Source organism: Mus pahari, chromosome 11, assembly GCF_900095145.1.
Source record: "Mus pahari chromosome 11, PAHARI_EIJ_v1.1, whole genome shotgun sequence".
Lineage (NCBI taxonomy): Eukaryota > Metazoa > Chordata > Mammalia > Rodentia > Muridae > Mus > Mus pahari.
In genome coordinates, this window is record NC_034600.1 from 57,541,374 (window position 1) to 57,553,943 (window position 12,570).

Genomic DNA, 12,570 nt, shown 5'->3' on the forward strand with positions numbered 1-12,570 from the left:
TGGCCTGTGAGGAAATCTGCAGGAGCATTTTCTGGAATAATGATTAATGTGGGAGGGCCTAGTTCACTGCGGGTGGTGCCATCCCCTGTAGGTGGTCCTGGGTTGTATAAGAAAGCAGGGGAACCAGCCAGTAAGCAACCATATTCCATGGCCTCTGCTCCAGTTCCTGCCTCCTGGTTCTGCCTTGAGTGCCTCCCTTCCCATTATGATGGACTGGGGTTATGACTGGGATGTGTAAGCCAAATTAACCATTTCCCACCAAGTGTCTCAGATAGAGTTACTATGCTATGATGAAATACCATGACCAAAAGCAAGTTGGGGAGGAGGGAGTCTATTTGGCTCACACTTCCATATCATAGTCTATTACTGAAGGAAGTCAGGACAAGAACTCAAATAGGGCAGGAGCCTAGAGACAGGAGCAGATGCAGAGGCCAGGGAGGGGGGAGGGGAGAGGGGAGAGCTACTTCCTTGCTTGCTCATCATGGCTTGCTCAGCCTGTTTTTTGTATAGAACCTAGGGCCACACCAGTCCAAGAATAGCACTACCCACAATGTCCCTCTTGCACAAACAACTAACTAAGACAATGCCCTATGACTAGATCTTACAGAAGCATTTTCTCAGTTGAGGTCTCCTCCTTTCAGATGACTGTAGCCTGTGTCAAGTGGACATACAACTAGCCAACACACCAGGTTACTTTTGTCCATGATGTTTTAGCACAGCAATAGAAAGCAAACCAGTTTCAGATACGATCTAAAACTAAAATCAATTTACAGTAGCTACAAAAATACTTAAGAATAAGTTTAGCTAATATCCATAGTTAAAAACTATGAAGATATTGAAAACATAATTAAATGGAAATTAAGAGAATTAACATTATTAAATATCCATATCACTCAAGGCGATCTATGGATTCAATGCCATCTCGATCAAAAGTCCAATCACTTTTTTCACAGAAATAGGAAAAAAAACATTTGTAACTATATAAAACCATGAAGACCACAGATATCTAAAACTTGAACAAAAATAATAACGATAAGGGCATTTATTTCTTTACCACAAAGCTATGTAATTAACCAGGCATGAAAACCAGCACATGGATCAATGGAATCAAATAAACAACCAAGAATTAATTTTCAGATTTAATCTCTGGCACAAAAAAAATCAGTGGAGGAAAAGACAGTCTTCAATGACTAGGGCTGGAAAGTGTGTGTGTGTGCACACATGGAAGAATGAAGCTAGACCATCATGACCTAGCATATAAAAAGCCAGCTAGAGTGACTCAGAGACCTAAGCATAAGCCCCAAACTGTAAAATGACTAGAAGGAACCAGCAAGGAAAGGTGTGACCTTTATCTAGGAATAGAGGTTCACGGTTTGTCATCATCCCACAGTACAAAGGAAGAAAGAAACGTGCATGGCACTGACAGATCCCACTTCAGCCAAGGAAACTATCAACAGAGTGAATGGCCACAGTACTGAATGGGAGGGTGAATTTGCAAACTATACTCCAGGGAGCAGTTACTGTCCAAAAGGAAGCCAGCAAGTGATTGAGGAACTCCATGGTTTCTGCTGTTGTGTTGGCTTGGGTTTTGTCTGTGTGTATGGGGCAGGGGGAGGGACTTTTTGGTCTCATTTTGCTTTGCTTTGTTATTTTTTTTTTTTTATCCTATTGGTGTTGATTTTTGTTTTTTGTTTGTTTTGGAGAGAGGGGAAGAGGAAGGCAGGGAGGGAATGTGGAGGGAGGGAGTGAGAGAGGGAGGGAGCGAGAGAGGGAGGGGAAGGGGGAGGAGTCAAGGGAGAGAGAAGTGTGTGGGGGAGATATGACTTCTGTTAGTCCTATGTAGTCATTCCACAACATACACATATTTCAAAACATGTAACACATCTCAAACAGTATTTTTCAGTTGAATAACAAGAAAACAAATGAAGCAAACAATAGCAATATGTGTCACACATGATTTAGAACTGGAATCGATTTTGTTGTCAGGTTTAACAGACAAACTAAGCCGGATGTGGTAACCTGGGCCTTAAATGCCAGCACACTGGAGGCAGAGGAATTTGGATCTCCGTGAGTTCAAGTTCGTCCAGGTCTGAATATCAGTTCCAGGGCAGAGCAAGGCATCATGGGCTCATGGCTAAGCATCGGGCACTTCTCTTCTCTGTGCGCATCTAGAGATGCCTCCAGCAATGCACGGCAGGGCCAGGATCAAAGCCAAGGTCAAAGTTGCCATACTTCCTCACAGTCATTGGTTCTAAACTGAGAGCAGCTGCGCAGTTTAGAGCTAGGATTCTTTTGAATGAGAAGAGACCTGAAGAGTTCTAACTGGATTCCATAAAAATTCCATAAAAACCCCATCTCCCAACCCTGCATGCCAAAGAGTTTTCCTTCTCAATGTTTGTGTTTTCTCCTTCAGAGAATAGTTTTGGGTTTCTTCCTCATGAGGATTCTGAGTCTTGTTCACTCACAAATCCACCACGTTTCAGTCACCAGTGATGACTGGGCAGAATCTGTGCAGTACAATGACTTCCAGGTGCTTGCACCCACTGGGAGGGGTTCTCCCAGGGAACTGATGAGTCAGGGGTAAGACGACACCTGAATTCTCATTCTCCCTTAAAACTACTGAGTATTTATATCCCCATCTTTTACAGAAATACTAAGCTCAAATCTGAAGGCTCACATTTATGTTTTTGGAAGGGCAGAGAAATTAGGTTAACAATGAAGCAGGCTGAAAATTAGGTAGGAGGCAGAGGGATTCATTAATATTTGCAGCGAGGCAGAACTCATGCTTGCCAGGTTTACTTTTGAGATTGTGCAATTTTGTGGGAGGAGAAATAAAAGGCAGAGAAAGCTCTTAGTTTGAAGAAAGAAAGCCAGCTGCCATTCCCTGGACGATATCTACGTTTTTCTGGGAGTAATTTTGCACAGTTGTTACAATCAGCTTTTATTTTTAGATATTGTATTCTGTACTCAAAGTATTTCCCCTACAAGAGAAGGGAATGCATATATTTTGATACTAATTAAGTATAAGGAGATTAATATATTTGCCATCCATGGGTCAAATACTGCAAGATGGATAAAGTTATCTAGATGTGATGCTGTGCCTGTGATCCCAGCACTCTGGAGGGGAAGGCAAGAGGACTGGGAGCTCAAGAAGGCCATCCTCGGCTATGCAGCAAAATCAAGGCCAGCCTGAGCTACGTGAGATCCTGTCTCAAAACAGAAGAGAAACAAGGATGATAAAAAATAAAGTGTCAGTTATGGAATGAATCCAAAATTGTTAAGTTGGATTTCTTCATGGAAGAAAAAAATTCAGACTGCTTTGAGTTATAAAACGATATGTTATTATGGTGAAAACAGTCTCAGGATACTGTCTGACAACTCGACTAATTAGGTCTCAATTTTCTTATGTCAAGACTCAGAATTTTAAAACCACTGGGAAGAAAGATCCATCAACCACCTCAGATGACATTCCTATTTCCATTGTCCTTAGGGAGAGTAACTGCTTAATGTTCCAAGGTTTCTTTCTTCTCTGACCTGACAAGATGCTCAACACTTTTGATGTTTTCAGTTTTGTGGATATTTTAAAAGTTCTATCTCTCTCATGATGAAGATGATGATGATGATGACGATGACGATGATGATAACAACAAGTTGAAGTCCTGATGTTAATGTGTGAACCTAAAGTGAGGAGTCTGGGGGATGAGTATTCATCCTTTAAAGGATTTATTTATTTTAAGTATGTGAGTTCCCTGTTGCTCTCTTCAGATACTGTGCAACCATTGCTGAGAATTGAACTCAGGACCTCTGGAAGAGCAGTCAGTGCTCTTAACCACTGAGCCATCTCTCTAACCCCAAGTATTCATCTTTTACATGTGTCTATTTATACTCTTCACATCTTTAGCTCAGTGCGAAGCTCACTTATGTCCATCCTTGGCAGTGGCTGGGGAAGTTACTGGAGAGTAGGCACCTAGCCAAAGGACAGGGAGTTGATTAGCAATTTGTTTTAGTTTCCATTTTACAACAACATCCATCAATCATCACACAGTTGTAGTGGTCAGAAGTGTTGGTGGGCTCCAATGAGTTCTCAGCTCTGGGTCCTACATCACTGCAATCATGACGTCAAATTGCAGTATTCTCATCCGGAGTCCAGACAGACAGAACCTGTCTTCATTCAGGTTATTGGGAAAGTCCAGTTCCTTGTGGTGTAGGAATAAGGTTCCTGTTTCCTTGTGGATTACTGTCCAGGGTCTGCCCTAAGCTTTGAAGGACCACTCCCAGTTCCTTTTCCATGTGGCTCCTTCTGTTTTCAAAGGCAGCGACCCTCAAGCTTAAGTTGCTCTGAATTCTGCTTCTGCTCTGTGTTGGAAGAACACTTCTGCTTTCTAAGGGCTTGTGTGATTCAACTATTAACAGGTTAACCTTCCTATTAATTTCTTCAAGGTCCGCTAGCTAGGAACCTTAAGTGTATCTTCCAGATTCCTTTCCACATGTAACAAAACATAAGCCTGGGTTCCATCAAAGCAAGAGATCATGAACCCCATCTTGAATTAGCCTACCATGCTCAAAGAATAATAATTATCCAAGGGATTGTTTAGACCTGTGAGCTTTGGCCTTATTTAAAATAAATAAGTACAATTTAAAAGACGGAGTGCTAGCTGTTTCTTACATCTTGAGCTGAGTGTAGTTCCACTCCAAAACTCTCCAACCTTTATTCACAGGCCCATAAATGAAAGTTATTTATGGGCCTGTGACTGCTAAGGAGGCATTCATTTTAAACAGCACATTATCAATGAATTTGTCCAATGGAAACCAACATGTGATATCATATGAGAGACAAGTGACAGAGATGTCATCTGGCTGTGGCTCTGACTCTGCTGATGGCTGGACATCTACACTGAACACCTATGTTCTTTTGCCAGAGTCAGAGGACAATGTCGATGAAGTCACTCCTTCGGGCACTAGTGAACATGCCCTCCCATTATCGCTGCCTTTGCATCAGCCACCTCATTGGATGGACCGCCTTCCTGTCAAACATGCTCTTCTTCACAGATTTCATGGGACAGGTAATGAATGTGTATACCCACACTCTCATCAGAGCTTCTCTTGTCTGGCCTGTGCAATAGATAGAGCAAAGAGTGCCCTCGAGGAACTGGTTTACAGTTACAGTTCAAGAAATAGGCTGCTACACCCTGCGAAACTAAATATTGTGAAATCTACCACTACTCAATCAAATACAATAAATGAACGTAATAAAATGCAACAAATAGACAAGAATAGGTTTAAGCTGCAGAGCCATGTCAAGCTTCATTACAAGGCTATGCAACCTGGTCTTGAAGGGTGAGTTTCAGAGATAAGAGAGAATCCTAAGTGGGAACAGGAATGGCGTGGGCTGAGGTGAGCCGGAAGGCTGTTAGCTGTACCAGAGAACGGTACTGAATCATCTGGGGCCAGGTGTGATCTTGACAGTGGGGGGAGCATTAACATCACTCCAGAGAAATGTTACTCATGTTTGATGTGTGTAGTGAGAATTTTGGTTTCTTTCAAAAGCACAGAAATGTTATGGGAATGTGTTTTTGGCTTAATCCCAGGTGTGGGATAGGAGGCTGCTTTAGACTGTCCACAGCAGCTGTCTGTGATTTGCCTTGTGCTCCAGCAGGGCTGTGAGTTTTGCCAGCTGCAGATAGTTCCTGCAAGTTTAGAATTCTGGGGATTCTTGTATGGGTAAATAAATGCTAGAGCCCTGAGAGGGGCTGTAGTTGCTGCTGCTGCTGCTGCTGCTGCTGCTGCTGCTGCTGCTGCTGGTGGTGGTTGCTGGTTGCTGGTTACTGGTTGTCATTATTGTGATTTGTCAAGTGGCCATGCACAAAGAGAAGAAAAAGAAACTGAATATCCCAATAGAGAAGATTAAACTTACCCCAAGGAACTCAATGCTCGTAAAGCTATCAACACCCCTTCCCCTTTAGCCCTCCTTCTTTCTCTCCTACCTGGTGTAGGCAGGTTGGGAGGGTGGGATAGGGGTGGAGACCGGTGGTAGAATAAGGACCCATAGCGCAGCCAAAGGTCCTGCTACAGACACAGATACTGTACTTGATGAAGGCCCTTGATGGAGGTATGCTAGATGAAAAGAGAGTGCTAGAGCTGTCTGCTTGAACTCTGGGCCCTAGGAGGTGCCTCCCCACCCCCCCAAGGATAGAGAAGCATTCGAAGAGCTGCCCACCTCACTGCACTAGTTACAAAATCACCGGAACCTCTCTTTCAGATTGTGTACCACGGGGATCCCTACGGTGCACACAACTCCACCGAGTTTCTCATCTATGAAAGAGGAGTTGAGGTCGGATGTTGGGGCTTGTGCATCAACTCTGTGTTTTCTTCAGTTTATTCGTGTAAGTGTTCTTTTCCCAAGGCTGTCTTCAAACGGCTAGCAGCAGGATCCAGATCTTATATCCCACAATCTATTTCCTTCTCTTTAAAAGATTGGATTCTTGATCATTTTAAGGGAATCGGGGAAAAACTATTCCTTTCAAGAGGATCACCGGAAATGTCTTTTTTCATAGTCAATCCTAGGAATCATTCCCCTTGAATTGTGCTTGTAACCAGTGGGTTTCTGGGAAACATTTGTTAGAAAATAAAAGGGGATTGTGTGAATAAGATAGTGAAATGTTGGATGGATAAGATGTGGAGCCCAGAAGCTTCCTGGCCCGCTGGATGGAGCAGAACCATTCCATAGGTGTCTTGTAGATTTCATAGATGATTCGACCAACTTGTACATGCTTCCCAGTTCCTCCCATAGCTGCCTTAAGTTGTGCTTCTTTTGCGATATTATTCAAGTATTCCTCTTACTTCTCCACCCACCATTGGCAGAAGCCACCATTTACCTTCCCCCCCCCCCAGAGCATATTGCTACTCTTTCTCAGTTCAGCACACAGCATCAGGTGAAGATCTAGGATCTCCAGCGACCTAGAGGGCCACAGGGCAACCTGGCTGCCCTGGTGAGAAATAGCCCTAGAAAACTCCATCTGCACTGCAGTCAGGAGATAGCCTTCTAGCCGTTACCACATGTACTCTGAGTCCTGAGATAGAGCTGACCCACTTTTCCTATACTAGCATTCATGCCTAGAATTCAACTCTATAATCTCTTCCTACCACAAAGACAGCACTGCTGAGGGTGTGGCCAACTCGGGTGTCATGGGAAGCAGAGGCAAAGGAATTTAGTTCTTGAAGGAGTGGATTGACTTCTCTTCATGAGTGAGGCGCTTTTCACCAGACTTTCAACCTTTCTACAGTTGATAAGAAATGTGTCCAAATCTCTCTTTTTCTTTCCTTACCTCTCATTGGCTTACCTATACACCTGGATAAGAGCTGTGCATTGATATCTTTTGAGCAGCAAGGCGCCTTAGACTCAATAAATATGAAACAAGCAAGCTCATCAAGGATTATTACGAGTTTGACCTAACTCTGCACTGCTCCCATTCTCCAACCTTAGCAGTAGCGCTCCAAACATGGAATGCATTTCAAAAGGGAAGTAATATGGTCTGCTTGTCCTTTCTACAGCGTGTCTCCTATCCAATGACCTGAGGCAGTGTGTTGCTTCATAAATGATCCAACCACAATACAGATTTTATTTCTTGTCTGTGATGTATAAGCCCAATAATAATTCCAGTGGCTAAGCAACCTTTCATTCTCAATGGGCACATCTCAATCATGCACCATTTATTTTCTGGCTCGAATGATCCAATAGACTAAAGTAAAGGAGATAACTCTTTCCTTATATTTGTATGTACAAATATGCTAAGAGTAGAAGCAAGGTCAAAGTTAACTGTCTTTGTCCCTCCCTGAAGTCAGTAAAATAGCAGTAGCCACACTAACACTAACTGGGGTTTGTCTATGTGCCAATATTGGGCTGGGTGATTTTTTTCATAGGTTTTGCCACATTTGATTCTGACTAACAGCCTCCACTACAAAGAACTATATTTCATTCGTACTTTTTAGGTAAGGAGGCTGAGATGATAAACAATTAAGAAACTTGTCTCCGTGGAGGAGCCTATGATAGGGCGGTGTGGGATCCCCTTCACAGCTCTTGTAGGATTGACAAGACAGGCAAATGTCTACAGAGAACCTTCCATCTTTTTTACCTGGACAGACTGCCTTCAGGTTCGGGCTAAAAAACTAATAGTGACTTGGATCGTTCTGGGAAGCTTGGCTGTTTTAATATCTCTAACTTAACTCTGGGTGGTGGGATCGGGATAGGCATACACTGCCCATCGGGTACTCTTGGGCTTGACCTCTCTCATCAGAATGAATGTGACTCTTCTGTGTCTTTCATTCCCGGGTCCCATCACCATGGGTCGCTTTTCTGCCTCTTCTTTTTATATTCTTTTGACATCTGGCTGGCTACTAACCAGTACCTTGCTCTCCTCTATGGACAGTAGAGTCAGCAAGGCAATTTCATGCTGTCTTTTATGCAAAGGATTTAAAGCTGATCCCCAAAGCCAGCTGTTTCTGGCACACAGATAAGGAAGTGTTTTGTTTCTGAGTCAGTATCAAAGGAAGTCGTCTAAAAAGGAAAGTGCATCTTCAAAAGAAAGGATTATCTGAAGTTATTAGATACTGTGAGGCACTGCCAGCTGTAATTTTTTTACCCCTTCATTCTCTCTACAGACTTTCAGAAAGCTATGGTCTCCTACATTGGATTAAAAGGCCTTTATTTCATGGGGTATTTGCTCTTTGGCCTGGGAACAGGATTCATAGGACTCTTTCCAAATGTGTACTCTACCCTGGTCCTCTGTTCTATGTTTGGTGTGATGTCCAGCACATTGTACACCGTGCCCTTTAACCTCATTGCTGAGTACCACCGTGAGGAGGAGAAAGAGGTGGGTGACAAAGGGAATTGACCTAAAGGATGGGGAAGGAAGGATTTTGGCAGAAGGCTGCTTACACAAGTGTAACCATGCAGACATGACTACAAATCTAGGAGAGTTCCTCTCTCTTTGCTGTGAATCCCGATGCACCTTTTGAATTTTAGGACACTGATAGTGACCCCAAATACCTGATTAAAGTAGTCAGGCTCACTGATGATGAGAAGCCAGTCCTTGAGACAACAGAAAGATGCCCAGTGTCTTCTGTGACCACTCTAAGGGGCTTTCAACGTCACCCCAGCATTTTTAGATTCCTACAGTGATGCCACCCCTGATCTAAGGTACAGAGAAGCCTGGTGGCATTTCTTTCGGCTACAGTCTGGAGCTGTGACTTGACCTTTATCGTGCTTCCTGGATAGACTTGGGATTCAGAACACAAGGTAGGACCTTAAGTGGTCCTCATGAGTGTGTTTGATGATGACCGTGAGGAAACCACGGAAATAGTCACTCTATCATTAAGGAGGTGTGTGTGTGTGTGTGTGTGTGTGTGTGTGTGTGTGTGTGTGAGAGAGAGAGAGAGAGAGAGAGAGAGAGAGAGAGAGACTATTCCAAGGCATTTGGAAGAGTTCAAAACAGAAAACAAAAGAGAAAAACAAACAAACAAACAAACAAAAACCAAACTGGGACATGGCCAAGGAGACTAGGGAAAGAGGAGAAAAATCAGAGAATAGCAAGAGAGAGAGGGGGGAGAGAGGAGAGAGAGAGAGAGAGAGAGAGAGAGAGAGAGAGAGAGAGAGAGAATAGGGAGGGTAGAGGGTTATAAGGAAGATGATGAGTAGTTTGGGGTAGAAGCAGGTGTATGTGTATGGGGGGAGCCAGGGTATATCTATATCTATATCTCTATCTATCTATCTATCTATCTATCTATCTATCTATCTATCTATCTATCTATCAAAGGAGTAGAGGGAGTACTCACCAGACAGTAGCCGTCCTTTCTGGGGAGAAAGGCAACACTCACTACACAAGTGGCGAAGGGAACATGAAGGGATATGTACTGTGCTCAGCACAGGGCCTACTTATTAGCTCACAGGACTCCAAATAGGACAGCTAGTGTTACTGTTGTCCTGGTGACAGTGACAGCAATTCCTCCACCTACGAGTGTGCTAATGACAAAATAAGGTCCTAACTGCAAAACTGCCCTGCCAACGCCTAGCATGTAAGAGATACCAAATGGCAATGCGAACCAACTGGGGTCAAAGATTATCTACCAAGTGTTAGCATATTAATGGAATAGCCACCCTGTGGAAGGGGTTGGACTTTGCTTCTTCCATGTTTAAAAGCACTTTAGCATCCTTCTGAAAATGTCTTTTTAACACCAGGGAAGAAAGAAGGATTTGGACTGATGCTTTTTTGAGTTCCTGCAACATTGTATTTATTTACTTCTTACAAAGAGAATTCCGACTATCTTAATGTTTAAGCATGCGTTCATTAAAGGTGGAGGAACAGGTTTCCTGGCAATACAAGGAAAACAGCATCCATGGAGTTACGCCTCCCTCAGTTAGGAATTAGCAAACTGTGTGGCCTGCTGGTCAAAGGCAGCCTGCAGCTTGCTTTTCATCAGTTTATAAGATAAGAATCCCTTTTAAGTTTGCAAAAGATTGAAAAGAAGTTTAAAGAAGGATGCTGTTTTGGGATGCCTAAAAATAACATGAAACCCATCATCAGTGTGCTTAAGATTGCATGGAAATGCAGTTTGTTCTTTCACAAAGGCTTTCTTGAACTGTGAGAGTGGAGTCAAATAATTACAACCAAGATCCTACCAGGCTCTTGGCCCTGTGCGCTAGTGTCTTATAGACCAACGACTGTTTCTGTGCTTCCCCTGTAGAAGCGGCAGGAAGCGCCAGGAGGCCCTGACAACCATGGGCGAGGCAAAGGTGTGGACTGTGCTGCTCTTACCTGCATGGTGCAGCTGGCTCAGATCTTGGTTGGAGGTGGCCTGGGCTTCCTGGTCAACATGGCTGGGAGCGTCGTCGTCGTGGTGATCACGGCCTCTGCGGTGGCCCTGATAGGCTGTTGCTTTGTGGCGCTCTTCGTAAGATATGTAGATTAAGTTCATAAAGAGACATCCACCAAACCTCAGACAAAAGAAGCCCATGGCAAGAAACGACTCTTTTCTCGGACATTTCGGTGTTGGGGACTGTATGTCTCAGGTTGGCACTGCGCCTTGCATGTGCATGTGGGGAAGGTGTGGTGGGATTGCCCGCTCCCCTGCATCTTCTTTACTGCCCCGCAATGCAGGATGGGAGAGGCAAGTTCTGCTTCTCTAGAGAATTTCAAGCCTTCATAACGTCTGAGGAGAAAATGCTTATATCTGTAATGCTTATAAGTAATTTTTAAAAAGCAATTCATATACCACTGGGAAATCACACATTTCATCAAATTCAGAAGCACTTAAAACATGCCCGAGTGTTTCTTTTATCGTGTTGATTTATTCAGATTTAATTTGCTCATAATTAATTCCCGTTAATGTATGACATTCTGAACAAGCCTGCATTGGAGGTCTTATTCCGAAAGCGCTGCAAGTGTTCATTCATTTCACTGATGCAGTAAAAATCTTTTTCTTGAGTCTGTACCTTCACTTCATGCTCTGAAATTGATACTTTCAAGAAGTGATTCCTGGGTTTCTCCTACGATATTCTATCTCACTCCCAATAAAGCACATTTCCTTTAACTAAAACCTTCAGCAGGCTCCCAAGTGGGGAATTTTTACCAGCCTGAAGAGATTGTACTGAACCGGTGCTGAGAGATCACATCACTTAATAGCAAAACCAGCAGTGAGCTTTTGGAGCCTGGCTAATTTTGAACCTCTGGTACTCAGAAGTGAAATATTTTGCATCCCGAACCATGCGTGCTTGTATGTGCGCTGGTATGATGAATTCCATTCTCAGAGCATCGCGACCGTGAGTATATGATGCTTGTGAAGTGCTTCCCCTTACCGAAAAGTCTTAGCCTTCCTCGATTCGGCAGTTTTGACAAGGGACACCACAGCTGATCGTCACTCTTACACGAGGAAGCCCAAGCTAAGCGCCATTAGGCACCTCACTGAAGCCACACAAGTCACACACGGCAGAGCTGGGCTTTCAATCCAGGGCTTTGGCTCTACTGCTTCCCGTGGAGGGCAAGCCTAGGGAGGCAGCCTACGTGCTCAGGGCTCAATGAATGTCATGGTCATGGCGGTCAACCCCCCCCCCCAGCCCCCTCTCCTTAGGTTTTCTGCAGCCTTGGTTAAGTGCCATCTGCACGACTCCAGATGTGCCTGAGCCACGCAGAAAGGAAATTTGTGCGTGTGCCTTCAGATGTGAAAGATAGAGCTATGGGTTTCCACACTCATCCTAGAGTCTGGTAGAGTCCCTGCTCCTGGTGGGTTTCCAACTGACCAAATCTTTTCCTGGTAGAAGGGAATTGGAGAAAGCCAGTGAGCAGCCTGCCTCTCTCAGTGTGGTTATTCGGGAGTTGGAATATTGCCTTTGTTTGCCCTGTGTGCTGTAGAACGGATGTGCTCTGTCAGGCCACGTTGCATTAGCATTCTGGAGAAGGGGAGGCGTGCTCATTCTTCAAAGGGCTCTGTGTCCCCCTTTATTCAGTTGTCATGTGTGTAAAGGGCACAGGCTCGCCCCCAATGCTTCCAGAGATCAGAGCCATGGGATGCATGGTT

At 44.0% G+C, this 12,570-nt stretch overlaps 1 protein-coding gene across 1 annotated transcript in view; it reads left to right on the top strand.

The window, feature by feature from the left end:
• Slc45a2 (solute carrier family 45 member 2) overlaps nt 1-12,043 on the top strand; it is a 28,721-nt gene extending 16,678 nt beyond the window's left edge. The window contains exons 4-7 of the mRNA XM_021208780.2: nt 4,920-5,063; nt 6,260-6,383; nt 8,659-8,870; nt 10,741-12,043. Of these exons, the coding sequence (XP_021064439.2) occupies nt 4,920-5,063; nt 6,260-6,383; nt 8,659-8,870; nt 10,741-10,965 (705 nt within the window). The 3' untranslated portion in view covers nt 10,966-12,043. The remainder of the gene's footprint in view (nt 1-4,919; nt 5,064-6,259; nt 6,384-8,658; nt 8,871-10,740) is intronic.
• Nucleotides 12,044-12,570: the final 527 nt, after the last annotated feature.